The 18864-nt window shown below is 68.0% G+C and overlaps 2 protein-coding genes across 6 annotated transcripts in view; both read left to right on the top strand.

Annotated features, from left to right (window-relative positions):
- The window catches only part of BCAP31 (B cell receptor associated protein 31), a 28033-nt gene extending 15045 nt beyond the window's left edge, over positions 1-12988 (top strand). For all 5 annotated transcript variants that reach the window (XM_050775365.1, XM_050775367.1, XM_050775368.1 and 2 more), the window contains 4 exons: positions 9560-9695; positions 10595-10718; positions 11538-11638; positions 12679-12988. In XM_050775365.1, coding sequence (XP_050631322.1) covers positions 9560-9695; positions 10595-10718; positions 11538-11638; positions 12679-12717 — 400 coding nt within the window. In that variant the 3' untranslated portion in view covers positions 12718-12988. The remainder of the gene's footprint in view (positions 1-9559; positions 9696-10594; positions 10719-11537; positions 11639-12678) is intronic.
- Positions 12989-14239: 1251 nt separating this feature from the next.
- Positions 14240-18864, top strand: LOC126945937 (basic proline-rich protein-like; the record flags this gene model as incomplete). Its single annotated transcript, XM_050775887.1, has 4 exons — positions 14240-15904; positions 17894-18012; positions 18273-18537; positions 18739-18864. Coding segments are annotated over 4 exons (2175 nt in total), but the record flags the coding sequence as incomplete, so codon positions are not given.

Below are 18864 nucleotides of genomic sequence, written 5' to 3'. Positions count from 1 at the left end.
TTTTACTCCAGCCTTTTTGTGCCATTTATTTATTTATTTATTTATTTATTTATTTATTTATTTATTTTGTGATGGGGTCTCATTGTGACACTTAGGCTGGAGTGAGGTGACTTATTGCAGCTTCACCCTCCTCAGCCTCCCGAGTTGCTGGGACTACAGGCGTGCACCACCAACCCTGGCTAACTTTTTTTTTTGGTAGAGGTGAGGTCTTGCCATGTTGCCCAGGCTGGCCTTGAACATCTGGGCTCAAGCGATTTGCCCACCTTGACCTCCCAAAGTACTAGGATTACCAGTGTGAGCCACCATGCCCAGCTGCAATTTTTATTACTAAACAGCCAGTGTCCCACATCCATATGGTTTCTCATCTGCGCTTTCTGCACACTGTGTTCCTTTTCTCCTTTTTCCCATCTTAATCATTGGAACTGGGGTAACTGACATCTGCTCTGCTGCACCTTGATATTCTAAGTGTGGCCCAGAGCCCAGCAACCTTGGCAGGACCTGGGCTTCTCAGGCCTGCCGATGAGAAGACGGGTTCTTTTTTTGTTGTTGTTTGTTTGTTTTTTGAGACGGAGTCTCGCTGTGTTGCCCAGGCTGGAGTGCAGTGGTGCAATCTCGGCTTCTCCACCTCCCAGGTTCAGGCAACTCTTCTGCCTCAGCCTCCTGAGTAGCTGGGATTGCAGCACATGCCACCATGCCCGGCTAATTTTTGCATTTTTAGTAGAGATGGGGTTTCATCATATTGGTCAGACTGGTTTTGAACTCCTGACCTCAGGTGATCCACCCGCCTCAGCCTCCCAAAGTGCTGGGATTGCAGGCGTGAGCCAGCGCACCCAGCCTCCACATGCTTTTTAAAAAACATTTCCGTGTTTAAAAAAAGTTAACCACGGGGCTTTAAAGCACCACATGCTTTAAATGCCCCTTGGTGACTTGAATGTTCTACTCAGTTTATCATGAATGCTTTTCTGGGACAACTGACCTGTTTCCAGCATTTTTTTTTTTTTTGAGACAGGGTCTTGCTCTGTCACCCAGGCTGGAGTGCATTGGTGTGATCATGGCTCACCGCAGCCCTGCCCTTTTGCTTCAGCCTCCCGAGTAGCTGAGGCTACAGGCATGTGCCACCACGTCCTGCTAATGTTTTAGAGACAGAGTCTTGCTCTGTTGCCCAAGCTGATCTCAAACTACTGGGCTCAAGCGATCCTCCCACCTCATCCTCCCAAAGTGCTAGGATTACGGGCAGGAGCCACCATGCCTGGCCTCTCCAGCGTTTTTGAGTGTTCTTGAGTGTCTACCCAGTTCCTCTTTGGTGGACGTTGAGCCCGCAGCTCTGTTTCTGACGTCATAAACAGTGGCCTCAGCTAGTCAGCTTGCTTTCGGCCTCCTGATCCTCTTTGGAGCATCTGTGCCAGTCCTATTATCTGTCTCTCTCTTTTTTGTTGTTGTTGATTTTTTTTTTTTCTTTTCTTTTTTTTTTTTTGAGACAGAGTCTCACTCTGTCGCCGAGGCCGGAGTGCATTGGCACAATCTCGGCTTACTGCAACCTCTGCCTCCTGGGTTCAAGCAGTTCTCGTGCCTCAGCCTCCCGAGTAGCTGGGACTACAGGCACATGCCGCCACACCTGGCTAATTTTTGTATTTTTAGTAGAGACAGGGTTTCGCCATGTTGGCCAGGCTGGTCTCCGACTCCTGGCCTCATGTGATCCGTCCACCTCGGCCTCCCAAAGCACTGGGAGTACAGGTGCGAGCCACCGTGCCCACCCCTCTTTCTTTCCATGTTCTTTATGTCCCACTGAGAGGCTCAGTTCTTGAACGTGAGCAGGTATTCATGACCCGAGCAGGTTAGACGGTTAGGAGTAAAGGGTTCCAGACTTTGTATGCAACTTTCCTGAGTGGTAGAGAGCCTGCCTAGTGGGTATTCCAGTACTGCTGGGATGCGGTCACCTGTGTGGATTAATATTTTGCGAGGGTGTATGGGATGGAGTGGAGCAGGAGAGCCTGAGGTGGGGAGACCAAGTTGGAGGTTGTCAGTGAGACTTGCTGGGAACCTGAACTGAGGCAGTGATAGCAGGAGTAGGGTGGAGGGGACAGACCTGAGGGGCCCAGGTGGAGTTGAATCAGCAGGCTTTTCCAGTCTCTGGGAGTCTGAGATGATATTGGTTCTGCTCTGGACTTGCGGAATGCGAGGACCCAGCCCCCTGCTGGAAAGGGAGCTCTGGCTGCCCATGGGGTAACACTACCATGCTAGGCATGAGGGCTGGTTGCAGAGTGGGACCTCTGGCCAGACCTGGGGACAGCAAGGAAAGGAGGGGACAGGGAAAGCAGGATTGAGCAGGGGAGGCCTGGCAGATGAGCAGGATAGGGTGCTTCCGGGCAGTTGAGCTTGCGTTGCTGACTTTGCAGAGATGTTGAGGCCAGGGCAAAGGGAATGTGCTGGCAGGATGGACTCCAACCTCTAGCAGAGCAATAGAAGATCGGGGATCAGAAGGAAGAGGGAAGCAAGATCAAGAAGGAGGATGTGAGCAGGTTAGTGGCCAAGGAGGGGAGCACATTCCGGAGAAAGCCTTGTGCTTGGCACTAGTTTTCAGCGGGACTGGGCTCAGGACATACAGGAGGTTAGCCTGAGAACCCCCGAGTAGCCCTTGTAATTGGGAAAGGGGGCCTGGCCTGAAAGGAAACATCACACCTAGAAGCAAGCCTGTACTCCTCGCCCCCCATAGTCTGCTGCTGCTCCCTGGGACAGCAGTGGGAGAGTCCCAGCTTCCTAGCCAAAGCCTTCTGAGCTTTTGTCCTGCCTCTGCCACTACTATCTAAATCCTGTGACTTGACCCAGAAGCCTGGGGCTGCTCTGCCCTTTCTTCTTGTCCCATGTGACTGCCCAACCATCGTGACCATTTCTCAGTGTGCGGCCCAGCAGGCTGAGGCGCTTTCACATTGTCAAGTAGCCAACCTCCAGAAGTCTTCACCCTGCAGAGCTGGACTCCACCCATGAAACAGCCTGTAGATGTCACCTCCTAAGCCTCTCTCTCACAACCCTTGGGACCACTGCTGTGGTGGGGCCACCACCATCCCGTATAGACCAAGCAGGCTCCCTGCCACCTGTCTTCCCCTCTTTGGCCTGTGTACCCTGCTTCCAGTGGCTTGCTATCACATGGATCCTCCAGGACGTGGCTCCCCCACAGTCTCTGCTTCGACCTCCCCCTGCCATGAAGCAGTCATGTGGGCCTCATGGGAGAGCCTCACGTAACACATGCTCTCCCCCGACTTGATTCTCTTAGCATTTTGGGGGCCTCTGTGCGGATCACCCCCTCCAGGTGCCGGCCTAGCCAGCACCTCCTCTTCATGAATCTCCAAGGCTTCCCTGTGGAGCCTGTTCCGAGGGGCCCACACCATGTCCCTGGCTGACCCATAGTGCTGTCCTTGGGTCTTAGGGCAGCCTGCACATCCAGCTCTTGAGGCGTGGCACTTGGCAGGGTTGCCCATCATGGAAAACCTGGGCTCTTGCCCTTTAGACTGTTCAGCTCAGTGCCAAGGGCCTGGCACGTGTGAAGGGCTGCTGAAATCTTTGGTGACTGAATGGGCTGTCCTGGGATGATGGCGACAGCTTTAGATGCGTGTCTGTGTCGAACTTGTCAGGCTTTTTAGATGAGAAGCCCAGCTTTTCAGGTCTTAGGAGCTATGACAGTTTGTGAAGATGGATGCATCGGGGCCACCTCCAGGGGACCACACTGGATGAGCCACTGGTTTCCGCTTGGGGAAGACTCTGGCAGTCGCTCCTGTTTCTTCCTGCCAACCTTGCGCTTCGGGGGCACAGCTAGCTAGAGGCCCTCTTGAGTCTTGGAGTGTGTTGGGGACAGCAGCTCCCTCTGGGCTGGGGTTTGTGTATTCAGAGGACTTGCACTGCCTTCTCTGCCTTATTCAGCTTCGGTGGCGGTCAAGGTTAGGCCCAAAGTGCTGGTTAGCAGCCAGGCGCAGGAAGGCCCCTGTTTGTGTGGGAGCCCCCTGGATTTTTGCTGACCTGAACTTGATCCACACGCATCTTTTGTTTCCTCCTTACCCTCCAGGGTAGAATCCCATCGCTGCCGTTAGCCCAGATGGAGCTGCCCGTGCCTCTTTGCTCAGCTCCTTTTTCTTCTTTTTTAGGTTGAGTCATCTAATCACAGACTACCTTTGCCTAAGTTGTCTTACCTCACTCGGTCGCTCTCTGCCCTCCAGCTTACCCCAAACCCCTCAGATAGCTGGTTTTAAAAAAGATACACAGCAAAACCCCAGAAACCCAGCTGGTCCATGTCGCTTGTTCTCAAGAAGAAGGGAGGACAGGCCAGACCCACACCTGCCCCTTCGCCCTGTGCTTGCTGCACTGTCCTCAGGACAGGCGAGCTCCTTCTGGGTTGTGGGCTGGAGCTGCCACAAGGCATGTTCTCATTTGAAACGGCCTCCATTTCCCCCAGCTCTAGCCCTCCTCTTCCCGTCTTCTCCAGCATCTGTGTGCTGGGAGGCTACAGGGAAGGCCAAGCAGCTGTACCAAAATGGACTTGGGGCAGCCCTTCGGGGCGGCCTTCTCGGGTCTGCTCTAGGTGACTCTCCTAGTTGTAACCTGTCTTCCTGATTCCAGACTGGTGGGTAAGAGTCGCTCAGGACACTGGAAGCCCTGGTGTTAGTCATTCTCCTTCACTGAAGCCTTCCTGAGGCGTCGCCTGACTTGGTTCCTTGCCTGGGCGCTGCCTCATTTTTTCTTCCACAGCTGGGGCGTGTTCACCCAGTCTATTGGCCACCTGCGACAGGCCTGGAAAGTCAGCAGGTGGCGCTGGGACACAGGCTTTCTGCTGGCTGGGGGCAGAGGAGTGAGTTTGTGTGAACACTATGTATGCAGGGGCTGGGGGTTGAATGACTTGACTCACCTGAAACCCATCGGCAGGGTGGGCCCAGGGGGTGGCGGGGGGAGCCATAGCATGGAATCTTTTGGTCGGGATTTGCTCTTTCCCCATTTCCTTTTTTTTTTTTTTTTTTTTTGAGATGGAGTCTCGCTCTGTCGCCCAGGCTGGAGTGCAGTGGCGGGATCTCCCCTCACTGCAAGCTCCGCCTCCCGGGTTCACGCCATTCTCCTGCCTCAGCCTCCCGAGTAGCTGGGACTACAGGCGCCCGCCACCTCGCCCGCCTAGCTTTTTGTATTTTTTTAGTAGAGACGGAGTTTCACCGTGTTAGCCAGGATGGTCTCGATCTCCTGACCTCATGATCCGCCCATCTCGGCCTCCCAAAGTGCTGGGATTACAGGCGTGAGCCACCGCGCCCGGCCTCCCCATTTCCTATTAAGCCCATGTCCTCTTCCCCTTGCTCATGGGGGAAGACAGGGCTGCCGAAAAGGGCTTATGAGTCATGGCTCTCCCTACTTGATATGGTTGGCCCTGTTTCTCTAGAGTCTGTGGAGAGGTTCTGTTTCTCCTGCCTTCTCTGGTTTACTCAACCTTTTATAAAAGCACGATAGCCCTGCTTAGTGTCCAAGAACATTCTATCAAGAAAGCCCAGTTACATTGAGGCATTTGGAGCTGCCATGTGTCTGCCAAGGCCACATCTGGATTCTGTTAAGTTTCGTTCACTGGTCTTTTCTTGGACCCTGGGCCATTCTGTTGGTGACCACCCTATATCTGTAGGAGATGCCTTTGGCTCTTAGGTTCTTGCCTGTTTTCCGGAAATGAATAGCTAAGAACAGTGATTCTCCCAAGTAAGACTACTTGGGAGATCCAGTAGAGGCAGAAGGTAAAGGCCATGTTCCGTGCCCTCTCCTGGGCGCCTGGGAAGCTACAAGGGAACAGACAGAAGCACACGTTAATGTTCCTGAGTGACCCAGTGTGAGGGAGCAGGAAAATGTTCTAGAAGGTTGGCTCCTAGGCTGAAAAATGCCAGTGATCAGAGGGGGCCTGGTCTGCATTGCTGGGGCCCTGGGTGGGGGCTAAGGGTGCGAGGACGCAGAGGCTGGAGCTCTGGGTTACGCCTTCAGCTCGCGGCAGTGAATGGTTTTTCCCCCTGCAGCCATGAGCCTGGCTTGCTCATCAGCACGGGTCGGAGACAGCTCCTTCCCACTGTCTTCTGTCTCTTCGGTTGCTAGACTGAGCAGCTCTGTGTCTGCCTCTGCCCCTCTTGGTGCCAGGCTCCCAGGTGAACGCAGGTGCAGTCTAGGCCCAGGGAGATTCTGTCCAGCCTGACGTGCAGCCTCAAACCTGTCCCCTCACCTGTCAGGGAGCACTTCCTCTTCTGGGAGTGAGATCGGGTCATCTGGAAGCCCAGCCTTTTTTTAGCTATACTTGCTGGAGTGGGCGGAAGACCCCTTGTCAGTGTGCCAGGTATGGGAGTGCAGAGATGGAGGCACAGTGCCCAGCCTAAAGACTTTCATAGCCTGGTGGGGCAGCCATATAAACGGATGGCAGCCACGCAGAGAACAGAAAATGAGGTAGTTACATGTGGGTGCCTAGGGGGCTGCTGCAGGAGCCCCCAGAAGGCATCCCTCTGATGGGGTGGGAGATCCGAAAGGGTTTCTTCGGGGAGGTGAGGATCGAGCTGGGTTGAGAGGACATTCCAGCCTGGAGGACTGCCACACAGAGCCAGGCATGTTCCAGGAATGGTGAGGGGTTAGGTGTTACTAGAGCAAGGGGACCACGTGGTTAGTGAGGGAGGAGAGCTCACTGAGGGCCTGCGTGCTGACAGCAGGTGGCTTAAGCAGAGGGCTGACGTGGTTGGATTTGCCTTGCTCTGGGAGGTGGATGGGAAAGCCGTATGGCGGCAGATAGAGAAGAGGCGCCGGCAGTGGGGATGATGGCGGGCGTGTTTGCAGTTGACATGGAAAGTACTGGGTTGTGGCTCGGGCTAAGGGGCCAAGAGGGCCGAGTCTAAGGCGGTTTGCCTGTCCACCACTACAGCAGGGGCTACATGAGGTGGTCAGGTCAGGCAGGGCAAGGGAAGGCCTGTTTTGGACAAGCTGAGTCTGGAATGTCTCTGGGGACATCCAGGAGCCAACGTTTAGCAGGAGGTTAGGTGTGAGTCTGGGCTGCAGAGAAAACCCTTTCAGGGATAAGAGTGGCTGGGAGGAAGGGTGTCAGCTGAAGAGTGCAGACTCCAGAGGGAGCAGAATAACCGTGGGAGGAGGGTGTTGCGAGGGAACCTCGGAGGGTAACTTAGCAGCAGAGCAAGGAGTTCAGGGTGGCCTCTGGACTGGCGGTTAGGAGGCCACTGGTGGCCCTGCTGCTGGCTTGGAAGGGCAGGCCTTGGCCAGCCTAGGTTGAGGAATATATGTGAAGGAAAAGACCAGGAACTTGGTCAGGGTGACTCCAGGAAGGAGGCAGTTGAAGACGAGGTTCCTGTGGGGAGAATGATCCTGGGTCGTTCAGCAGGAAGAGAGAGGACCTAGAAGGTGTGAAAAAGAACTGTCGGGCTGGGGGTGCAATGGGAGGAGTATGCCCAGGGTGCTGTGGGGGTGGGGAGCGCCTGTGAGGGTTGGCAAGAGGAAGGGGAACTGGGACCTGGCACAGGGGAGCCCCAGACTGTCTCAAGGCTGGGAACTGAAGGCCCGGGCTGGGGCTGAGCAGGGCCAGGCTTTCGGGCAGACACGGCGTGGATTTTGCGCCGCACATTGTGTGTGCCCTGGCTTATCTTGGAAGCCCTGGTTCTCAATAGCCGGGAAAGGCCTGGGACGGTCCGAAAAGAGCTGGGCCTCTCCTGCACTGCCGCGGAAGCATTCGTGTTAGCTGTCTCCCTGGGTACTGGGGTGATAGCTATGGGCACTCACCAGCAGCCACTTGCCTGGCCTGGTGGCGGGGAGTATAGCCTTCAGTCTTGCTTGGTCCTGTCTCTACCACCAGGTGGCATGACCCCCACCCCTCAATTCCAGCTGGGAGGAGCAGTCCTCTTCCTCTTTCTACATCACTGGGATCTGCTCTGGGGCTGGGCAGCTCTTTGCCAGGGGGCTGGGTCTTAGTCAGACTTGCCTTTCTTTCTAGGTCTCCCCAGTGACTTCTGGCCATGCCGATGTGAGTCAGACACGTTGTTTCTCTCTGGCTCCTAGGGTGCTCAGTAGCTTCCTCTACCTTCAGGCTCCAGCCCAGTTGGAGGCAGGCTGGTGGGCAGCTGGGGGCTGAGGCAGGGAAACCTGAGCCCTAGGCCACGAGGTCCTGGGCCGCTAATTTTAGAAAGCACATGTCACTGGAAACTCTCCTTCTCTGCCAGGAATCAATGGCCTGGCTCTCCTGGTGCTGCCAGGGGCCCCTGGGAGCCTCTCCCCAAACCAGGAACCTCAGGGGCATCTCCTGGCCCGGGTGGGTCCTTTCTGTGCTGAGTACGTCTAGAAAGGGGCTCTGCTGAGGCCCTGGACAGCCATGGCTTGGGCCAGGGAGGTAGCTCACCTTGTCTGCTCTCTACTTTCTCTAGCCCTTCCGGGCTGCCCCTGGCCATGAGCAGAGGCTGTGAAGTGTGAAGGCCTGGCTGGGGCAGGAGGCCACTTCGACTCTTCTGAGTAAGCTGTTGTTGAAGCACCCTGAACTAAGCAGATTTGTTTCTTCCTTCTCCCATGCCCTGTGTGTCCCTTACCTTCTGAAGTGTGTGAGAAAGGTACCCCTGCCTTGTTTTGACTGTTTGAACGAGTCCTTCCCTCTTCTCTTCCTGCCAGCTAACATTTCGGGGCAGGGGTGAACCAAGGGAAATGAAGTGGCCATTCTAACCTCTGCTTGGGGACCAGCATCTGCCTCCAGCTGCCACCTGTTTGCCTGTCTCTCCTGGCTGCTTCTGATAGGCAGCGTGCGCCTGTGTCCTGATTCCTCTACACCCTCCAGCCCAAGAAGACCTCATTCGGGGTGCTGTTACATAACAGATGTGTTCCAGCGCAGCCTGCATGATGGGTTGGGATGGAGGCTGGCCAGAGTAGAGAGTTCTATCTTACGTTGGGACCTGGGAGCTGTTCCTTGTTAGTTTAGAGAGTATAGTGGTTCTGAGCTCAGGTTCCAGAGTCAGGCAGACATAAGTTGGAATTCCAGCCATGTCCATTTCTGGTTTTTGGCCTTGGGTATGTTGATTTACTCTGCTAAACTTCAGTTTCCTCGTCTATAAGTTGGGGCAGTGATAGTAACTTCCTCATCAGGTAGATGTGAGAATGCGGCCCGGCATGTTGGAAGTGCCCGAATTGATTAGCTTCTCTTGTTACCTTACCGAGGCAAGCCCGGCCTCGCAGGGAGGAAGGTGGTGCTGTGGCTTGTCTGGCACGTTTAGGCCCCGATCTGGAAAGTGCTGCGTTCTGGGACCTCATGCTGTAGCAAGGCTCTTCCCAACCCCCCAGGCTCCTGCTTCCAGCCCCTCCCAGAGCTGAGGGTGGCCGTTGGGCACAGCGGAAGAGGACAGCTTCTGAGCCCCACCTTTTCCCACCCGCTGCCAGCACCAGGTTGGCGGCTTCTCGCTCGGCTGCCTTGGCAAGAAGGCAGGCCCAGGCTGGAACCAGGTGTGGGGTGGGAGCGACCAGGAGGTGCTCCTGCCAGCGCTTCATGCTCTTTTTCTCAGTTCTCCCTTCTTTTTGTAAATAATTGCAGCCTGCTTAGACGCCTGGTGACTCTCATCTCGCAGCAGGCCACACTGCTGGCCTCTAATGAAGCCTTTAAAAAGCAGGCAGAGAGTGCTAGTGAGGCGGCCAAGAAGTACATGGAGGAGAATGACCAGCTCAAGAAGGTGAGCCCAGCTTCCTGACCCGCCATGGGGCGCCCTGGTGTTACACCGTGGGAGCCACGTTCTGTAGGGCCTCAGTGGCCACTGCTAGCCAGTCACGCTGGGAAATGTATGAAACTTCCACTGCCTGAAAAACCAGAGTTGGGTGGAGGCACAGAGGGGAAGTCCTCGATGGGGAGGGTATGCCCGCTGGAGGTGTCTGTGTACGAGGGTCCGGGTGAGGAGGAGGGTGTTGCTGCTCTCATTTCCATCCACTGCTTCCAGTCAGACCCTTCCCTGAGAAAAACGGCCCCTCAGTGAGCCAGGCCCTCTGTGTGAACTGAAGGCCCTCAGCTAGGCCCTTGTTCCCTGCAAGATTGCCGCACCCCCTCTGGAACATGGGGTCTGTGGCATCCCTCAGTGCTGGAGAGGAGGTGGGGGCAGAGTGGTTGGCCAGTCCTAGACATCCTGTCAGGAGGCGAGCTGCGAGCCAAGCTTGGAGGGATGTGGATGCAGAAGTGGGATAGAGCTGGCCAGGCAGACAGCGGGCTCCTTACGGCAGCGAACGGCACCACGTGGGGAGCAGAAGGCACCATCATCCGTGGAGGGGTTGGTGAGCACCATGGAGCTGGTGAGCCCTGCTGCTCAGGAAGGAGGCAGGGCCAGGGGCCAGGGCAGACAAGGCGTGCCTGGCGAGCTGCAGCAGGTGGCCCCGCTGGCGCTTCTCTTTCCCTCGGCTGGCAGCCACGCCCTGGCCTTTGCCTAGGAGCTGGGAGCAAGTGGTGGCTCGGTTCTGCGTTGACATTTCCGAAGGGGCGAGTCGCCAGGGCAGCTTGAGGAACCGCATCTCGGTGGGGAGGATGGGGCTGGAGCCTCTCCCTCCCTCCCTCCTGAGTAACCTTGGCCTTTGGCACTCTTCCCAGGGAGCTGCTGTTGACGGAGGCAAGTTGGATGTCGGGAATGCTGAGGTGAAGTTGGAGACAGAGAACAGGAGCCTGAAGGCTGACCTGCAGAAGCTAAATGATGAGCTGGCCAGCACTAAGCAAAGTGAGGCTCGACCTTGTGTCCTTACCTGGAGGGAAGTCCAGAGGAGCCTCCTCTGCCTGCTGCTGCCCATTTTGTGCCAAACTATTAGTAACAAGCCTTGCATGCACGCTGGAGGGCTGGCTGAAAACAAACAAATAGCACCCTGTGCCTCCATCCCCAATGCAGTCATGCTTAGCCCTCAGGCCAGTGAGGCTAAGTGGTTTGAATGGGGCTCAGGAGGAACCAGGCTGCAGCTGGTGGGCCTCGATTGCCCCATGCTAGAGCAATGCACACTGGGGTTTTCCTGTCCACAGTGTGGCGTGGTAGCCCTAGCATGCCTGGGGGCTGAGAATGAGGGGAGTGTGTGAGTGGCGTTCAGGAGGGGAGTGGGCGGCTCCCGAGCGGCCTGCCTGTCTTTGGTCTCCCACGCATAGACTAAGTCTGGGGCATTTTCCCCCAACATCACAGGCCTCGCCTGCTGCTGCTGTCTGCAAGACATGGTTGTCATTGGGTGTCGCTTTCAGGCTGGGATCTTGCTCCCTGTTTCCCACTCTCAGCCTCCCTGGAGGTTACCCCTGCAGAGAGCCACTAGAGTTCCCCTCCATGAAAGGGACTGGGGGACATCCTCTGTATTTCTTTTGCTTTATCTAGCTTTTTTGTCAGCCCTTTCCTTCTACTTTGGGGACCTGCAAAAGCAGAGGGGCTTTGAGAAGTAGTCTCCTGTATAACCTCCTTTGAGATGGATTTGGGCCAGTTTCTTATGTCTGTAGCAGTTGTTTTTTTTCCCCCTAATTCTGGTCTTTTCATTTCTGTTTTCTTGGTCATTTACATCATTTCAAGAATTAGAGAAAGCTGAAAACCAGGTTCTGGCCATGCGGAAGCAGTCTGAGGGCCTCACCAAGGAGTACGACCGCCTGCTGGAGGAACACGCAAAGCTGCAGGTCAGCCCTCCCGTGTCACTGTGCCCAGGACAGAACAGCAGGATGAGGCAGCCCCACGGGTGGGGAGGGAACCTTCCAGGGGCCGAGGGGCCGGCTGCCCTATCCCCGACTCCCCCTGGCCACCTCTGCCCTGCTGAGTGGGACCCTTCACCGGACAGGAGAGGGTGGCCTGGCAGCAGATGTAGGCACTTGCTGAGGCGGCCCTCAGGAGTGGCACTGGCTCACTAGGCTCTGAGCCTTCCTACCTTTGTGCTCAGGTTCAGTCCATGGTTTGGGGCCCCGTCAAGAACAGAGAAGCAGGTGAAACTCTAGGACCCACTGGTGGCCTTCTTTCCTAGAGCACTGGGGGGGTGATGTTGGGCAAACATCCCTGGGCAAGTGAGGGCATAAGGTGTCAAAAAGGCACCTCCCCCAGCAGGCACTAGTTGTTGCCATCGCCTGCTGCCCTAGGCCTGATCCGAGTCCTCAGATTAGCTTGGGTGCACCGGGCTGCATCTGGAAGCCCAGGAGGTCTTGACGTTGGGAGTGAGGGCCACGTAAATACTCCCAACTTTGGACACCTGGCATCAGTGCTTGGTGGCCCAAGTTTGGGCACCACAGCAGATGGGGAGGAAGGGTCCAGCCTCAGAGGGGGCACCCATGCCCTCTGTATGGGGCAGGCTTGGCGAACGGGACTTGGGCTTCGAGGGCACCTGTCAAAGTTGTGCAGAGTTGGGAAGGGCCTGATCAGGTCTTCAAGGGGACTGGATGCCTTGCTGTTCCCTGCAGCCAGGACTCAGCCCCCAGTGAGGTACTGGCAGTCCTCCCTGGCTGGCGTTAGGTCCAGGGCTTTCCCTATCCTAGAGGGTGGGCCAGGGCTGACGCTCCCACCCTGGCAGGCCTTTGGGTACAGCTGAGGAGGGGGCCCCTTGCTTAATTGAATTCAGCTGTTGTTAGGAGATAGGAGAACTGAGCTGGACCTCTGGGGCATGGGGCTGGAGGTGGCAGGGGAGGAGTGGACCCAACCAACCTACTGCTGTGGGATTTCTGTCCCTTTCCAGGCTGCAGTAGATGGTCCCATGGACAAGAAGGAAGAGTAAGGGCCTCCTTCCTCCCCTGCCTGCAGCTGGCTTCCACCTGGCACGTGCCTGCTGCTTCCTGAGAGCCCAGCCTCTTCCTCCAGTACTTCTGTTTGTGCCCTTCTGCTTCCCCCATTCCCTTCCACAGCTCATAGCTCGTCATCTCGGCCCGCCCCCCCCCCCCCCCCCCCCCCCCCCCCCCCCCCCCCCCCCCCCCCCCCCCCCCCCCCCCCCCCCCCCCCCCCCCCCCCCCCCCCCCCCCCCCCCCCCCCCCCCCCCCCCCCCCCCCCCCCCCCCCCCCCCCCCCCCCCCCCCCCCCCCCCCCCCCCCCCCCCCCCCCCCCCCCCCCCCCCCCCCCCCCCCCCCCCCCCCCCCCCCCCCCCCCCCCCCCCCCCCCCCCCCCCCCCCCCCCCCCCCCCCCCCCCCCCCCCCCCCCCCCCCCCCCCCCCCCCCCCCCCCCCCCCCCCCCCCCCCCCCCCCCCCCCCCCCCCCCCCCCCCCCCCCCCCCCCCCCCCCCCCCCCCCCCCCCCCCCCCCCCCCCCCCCCCCCCCCCCCCCCCCCCCCCCCCCCCCCCCCCCCCCCCCCCCCCCCCCCCCCCCCCCCCCCCCCCCCCCCCCCCCCCCCCCCCCCCCCCCCCCCCCCCCCCCCCCCCCCCCCCCCCCCCCCCCCCCCCCCCCCCCCCCCCCCCCCCCCCCCCCCCCCCCCCCCCCCCCCCCCCCCCCCCCCCCCCCCCCCCCCCCCCCCCCCCCCCCCCCCCCCCCCCCCCCCCCCCCCCCCCCCCCCCCCCCCCCCCCCCCCCCCCCCCCCCCCCCCCCCCCCCCCCCCCCCCCCCCCCCCCCCCCCCCCCCCCCCCCCCCCCCCCCCCCCCCCCCCCCCCCCCCCCCCCCCCCCCCCCCCCCCCCCCCCCCCCCCCCCCCCCCCCCCCCCCCCCCCCCCCCCCCCCCCCCCCCCCCCCCCCCCCCCCCCCCCCCCCCCCCCCCCCCCCCCCCCCCCCCCCCCCCCCCCCCCCCCCCCCCCCCCCCCCCCCCCCCCCCCCCCCCCCCCCCCCCCCCCCCCCCCCCCCCCCCCCCCCCCCCCCCCCCCCCCCCCCCCCCCCCCCCCCCCCCCCCCCCCCCCCCCCCCCCCCCCCCCCCCCCCCCCCCCCCCCCCCCCCCCCCCCCCCCCCCCCCCCCCCCCCCCCCCCCCCCCCCCCCCCCCCCCCCCCCCCCCCCCCCCCCCCCCCCCCCCCCCCCCCCCCCCCCCCCCCCCCCCCCCCCCCCCCCCCCCCCCCCCCCCCCCCCCCCCCCCCCCCCCCCCCCCCCCCCCCCCCCCCCCCCCCCCCCCCCCCCCCCCCCCCCCCCCCCCCCCCCCCCCCCCCCCCCCCCCCCCCCCCCCCCCCCCCCCCCCCCCCCCCCCCCCCCCCCCCCCCCCCCCCCCCCCCCCCCCCCCCCCCCCCCCCCCCCCCCCCCCCCCCCCCCCCCCCCCCCCCCCCCCCCCCCCCCCCCCCCCCCCCCCCCCCCCCCCCCCCCCCCCCCCCCCCCCCCCCCCCCCCCCCCCCCCCCCCCCCCCCCCCCCCCCCCCCCCCCCCCCCCCCCCCCCCCCCCCCCCCCCCCCCCCCCCCCCCCCCCCCCCCCCCCCCCCCCCCCCCCCCCCCCCCCCCCCCCCCCCCCCCCCCCCCCCCCCCCCCCCCCCCTCCACACTCTCCCAGCACATCATCCCCCCCCCCCCCCCCCCCCCCCCCCCCCCCCCCCCCCCCCCCCCCCCCCCCCCCCCCCCCCCCCCCCCCCCCCCCCCCCCCCCCCCCCCCCCCCCCCCCCCCCCCCCCCCCCCCCCCCCCCCCCCCCCCCCCCCCCCCCCCCCCCCCCCCCCCCCCCCCCCCCCCCCCCCCCCCCCCCCCCCCCCCCCCCCCCCCCCCCCCCCCCCCCCCCCCCCCCCCCCCCCCCCCCCCCCCCCCCCCCCCCCCCCCCCCCCCCCCCCCCCCCCCCCCCCCCCCCCCCCCCCCCCCCCCCCCCCCCCCCCCCCCCCCCCCCCCCCCCCCCCCCCCCCCCCCCCCCCCCCCCCCCCCCCCCCCCCCCCCCCCCCCCCCCCCCCCCCCCCCCCCCCCCCCCCCCCCCCCCCCCCCCCCCCCCCCCCCCCCCCCCCCCCCCCCCCCCCCCCCCCCCCCCCCCCCCCCCCCCCCCCCCCCCCCCCCCCCCCCCCCCCCCCCCCCCCCCCCCCCCCCCCCCCCCCCCCCCCCCCCCCCCCCCCCCCCCCCCCCCCCCCCCCCCCCCCCCCCCCCCCCCCCCCCCCCCCCCCCCCCCCCCCCCCCCCCCCCCCCCCCCCCCCCCCCCCCCCCCCCCCCCCCCCCCCCCCCCCCCCCCCCCCCCCCCCCCCCCCCCCCCCCCCCCCCCCCCCCCCCCCCCCCCCCCCCCCCCCCCCCCCCCCCCCCCCCCCCCCCCCCCCCCCCCCCCCCCCCCCCCCCCCCCCCCCCCCCCCCCCCCCCCCCCCCCCCCCCCCCCCCCCCCCCCCCCCCCCCCCCCCCCCCCCCCCCCCCCCCCCCCCCCCCCCCCCCCCCCCCCCCCCCCCCCCCCCCCCCCCCCCCCCCCCCCCCCCCCCCCCCCCCCCCCCCCCCCCCCCCCCCCCCCCCCCCCCCCCCCCCCCCCCCCCCCCCCCCCCCCCCCCCCCCCCCCCCCCCCCCCCCCCCCCCCCCCCCCCCCCCCCCCCCCCCCCCCCCCCCCCCCCCCCCCCCCCCCCCCCCCCCCCCCCCCCCCCCCCCCCCCCCCCCCCCCCCCCCCCCCCCCCCCCCCCCCCCCCCCCCCCCCCCCCCCCCCCCCCCCCCCCCCCCCCCCCCCCCCCCCCCCCCCCCCCCCCCCCCCCCCCCCCCCCCCCCCCCCCCCCCCCCCCCCCCCCCCCCCCCCCCCCCCCCCCCCCCCCCCCCCCCCCCCCCCCCCCCCCCCCCCCCCCCCCCCCCCCCCCCCCCCCCCCCCCCCCCCCCCCCCCCCCCCCCCCCCCCCCCCCCCCCCCCCCCCCCCCCCCCCCCCCCCCCCCCCCCCCCCCCCCCCCCCCCCCCCCCCCCCCCCCCCCCCCCCCCCCCCCCCCCCCCCCCCCCCCCCCCCCCCCCCCCCCCCCCCCCCCCCCCCCCCCCCCCCCCCCCCCCCCCCCCCCCCCCCCCCCCCCCCCCCCCCCCCCCCCCCCCCCCCCCCCCCCCCCCCCCCCCCCCCCCCCCCCCCCCCCCCCCCCCCCCCCCCCCCCCCCCCCCCCCCCCCCCCCCCCCCCCCCCCCCCCCCCCCCCCCCCCCCCCCCCCCCCCCCCCCCCCCCCCCCCCCCCCCCCCCCCCCCCCCCCCCCCCCCCCCCCCCCCCCCCCCCCCCCCCCCCCCCCCCCCCCCCCCCCCCCCCCCCCCCCCCCCCCCCCCCCCCCCCCCCCCCCCCCCCCCCCCCCCCCCCCCCCCCCCCCCCCCCCCCCCCCCCCCCCCCCCCCCCCCCCCCCCCCCCCCCCCCCCCCCCCCCCCCCCCCCCCCCCCCCCCCCCCCCCCCCCCCCCCCCCCCCCCCCCCCCCCCCCCCCCCCCCCCCCCCCCCCCCCCCCCCCCCCCCCCCCCCCCCCCCCCCCCCCCCCCCCCCCCCCCCCCCCCCCCCCCCCCCCCCCCCCCCCCCCCCCCCCCCCCCCCCCCCCCCCCCCCCCCCCCCCCCCCCCCCCCCCCCCCCCCCCCCCCCCCCCCCCCCCCCCCCCCCCCCCCCCCCCCCCCCCCCCCCCCCCCCCCCCCCCCCCCCCCCCCCCCCCCCCCCCCCCCCCCCCCCCCCCCCCCCCCCCCCCCCCCCCCCCCCCCCCCCCCCCCCCCCCCCCCCCCCCCCCCCCCCCCCCCCCCCCCCCCCCCCCCCCCCCCCCCCCCCCCCCCCCCCCCCCCCCCCCCCCCCCCCCCCCCCCCCCCCCCCCCCCCCCCCCCCCCCCCCCCCCCCCCCCCCCCCCCCCCCCCCCCCCCCCCCCCCCCCCCCCCCCCCCCCCCCCCCCCCCCCCCCCCCCCCCCCCCCCCCCCCCCCCCCCCCCCCCCCCCCCCCCCCCCCCCCCCCCCCCCCCCCCCCCCCCCCCCCCCCCCCCCCCCCCCCCCCCCCCCCCCCCCCCCCCCCCCCCCCCCCCCCCCCCCCCCCCCCCCCCCCCCCCCCCCCCCCCCCCCCCCCCCCCCCCCCCCCCCCCCCCCCCCCCCCCCCCCCCCCCCCCCCCCCCCCCCCCCCCCCCCCCCCCCCCCCCCCCCCCCCCCCCCCCCCCCCCCCCCCCCCCCCCCCCCCCCCCCCCCCCCCCCCCCCCCCCCCCCCCCCCCCCCCCCCCCCCCCCCCCCCCCCCCCCCCCCCCCCCCCCCCCCCCCCCCCCCCCCCCCCCCCCCCCCCCCCCCCCCCCCCCCCCCCCCCCCCCCCCCCCCCCCCCCCCCCCCCCCCCCCCCCCCCCCCCCCCCCCCCCCCCCCCCCCCCCCCCCCCCCCCCCCCCCCCCCCCCCCCCCCCCCCCCCCCCCCCCCCCCCCCCCCCCCCCCCCCCCCCCCCCCCCCCCCCCCCCCCCCCCCCCCCCCCCCCCCCCCCCCCCCCCCCCCCCCCCCCCCCCCCCCCCCCCCCCCCCCCCCCCCCCCCCCCCCCCCCCCCCCCCCCCCCCCCCCCCCCCCCCCCCCCCCCCCCCCCCCCCCCCCCCCCCCCCCCCCCCCCCCCCCCCCCCCCCCCCCCCCCCCCCCCCCCCCCCCCCCCCCCCCCCCCCCCCCCCCCCCCCCCCCCCCCCCCCCCCCCCCCCCCCCCCCCCCCCCCCCCCCCCCCCCCCCCCCCCCCCCCCCCCCCCCCCCCCCCCCCCCCCCCCCCCCCCCCCCCCCCCCCCCCCCCCCCCCCCCCCCCCCCCCCCCCCCCCCCCCCCCCCCCCCCCCCCCCCCCCCCCCCCCCCCCCCCCCCCCCCCCCCCCCCCCCCCCCCCCCCCCCCCCCCCCCCCCCCCCCCCCCCCCCCCCCCCCCCCCCCCCCCCCCCCCCCCCCCCCCCCCCCCCCCCCCCCCCCCCCCCCCCCCCCCCCCCCCCCCCCCCCCCCCCCCCCCCCCCCCCCCCCCCCCCCCCCCCCCCCCCCCCCCCCCCCCCCCCCCCCCCCCCCCCCCCCCCCCCCCCCCCCCCCCCCCCCCCCCCCCCCCCCCCCCCCCCCCCCCCCCCCCCCCCCCCCCCCCCCCCCCCCCCCCCCCCCCCCCCCCCCCCCCCCCCCCCCCCCCCCCCCCCCCCCCAGCACATTACAGGGGACCTGATTGCTACACGTTCAGAATGCATTTGCTCTCATCCTGTTTGGCTTGGCCTGGCCAGGCCTGGCGCAGCCCTGGCTTCCACGCCTGAGCGTGGAGGGCACGAGTTAGTTGTAGTCTGGCTTGCGGTGGGGCTGACTTCCTGTTGGGTTGAGCCCTTTTAGTTTTGCCCTCTGGGTGTTTTCTTTGGTCCCGCAGGAGGGTGGGTGGAGCAGGTGGACTGGAGTTTCTCTTGAGGGCAATAAATGTTGTCATGGTGTGTACGTGGTGTGTTGTGTGACTGCGGCTGTGGGGAGGGCTCTGCTTCCTCTCCTGCCCGGAGCCCCCAAGCGGCCACAGCCCTTCAACCTGTTTCCCCCACTGAAGGCCAGGCTCACACCTGTTCTCAAAGGCCCTGCCCTGTCTGCCCTCCTGCTCCCTGGGCCAGGCCAGGCCTCACTTCAGGGCCACCCGCCGAGTGTGTGTCCTGTCTGCCTCCCTGGGTGTGGGCAGCTTGGGAGGCTCAGTAAAGCGGCGGGGCTTCCGGGTAGAGGACTCGCTTGCCTTCTCTGGGTTCCTGTTCGTCACATTTGGGACAGACAGAACGTGGCAGAACGCCACTAGTCACTCCCTGCCCCACCCCCTCCTGAAGGTTTGCAGGATGACCTCTGACTAATGCCAGCTGGGAGAGGAGACTTGTCCTTGGCAGTGACCTGGAGCTGGCCCAGGGCAGAGCTAGGCAGAAAGGGGCTGGGAATGGGCTGGGGCCCCCGGCCCTGAGAACGTATTGGGTGTGTGCCTGCCACCAGAGCGCTGTGCTGGCTCCAGGGTGTCCCTCGCGTGGCTCCCTCAGAGCTGTGTCTTCCAGGCCCACAGCAAGCCAGGCCAGAACCGGGGCTTGCTGCCTGGCGCTGGTGCCCAGGCCTCTGCACTGTGCTGCTCTCTAGTAGCACATGAGGAAGGCAGCCCCCGCCCGTAG

The sequence above is a fragment of the Macaca thibetana genome, chromosome X (genome assembly GCF_024542745.1).
Source record: "Macaca thibetana thibetana isolate TM-01 chromosome X, ASM2454274v1, whole genome shotgun sequence".
NCBI classification, from domain to species: domain Eukaryota; kingdom Metazoa; phylum Chordata; class Mammalia; order Primates; family Cercopithecidae; genus Macaca; species Macaca thibetana.
The sequence above is the reverse complement of the archived record's forward strand: the minus strand, read 5'-3'. Positions and strand labels throughout refer to the sequence as shown.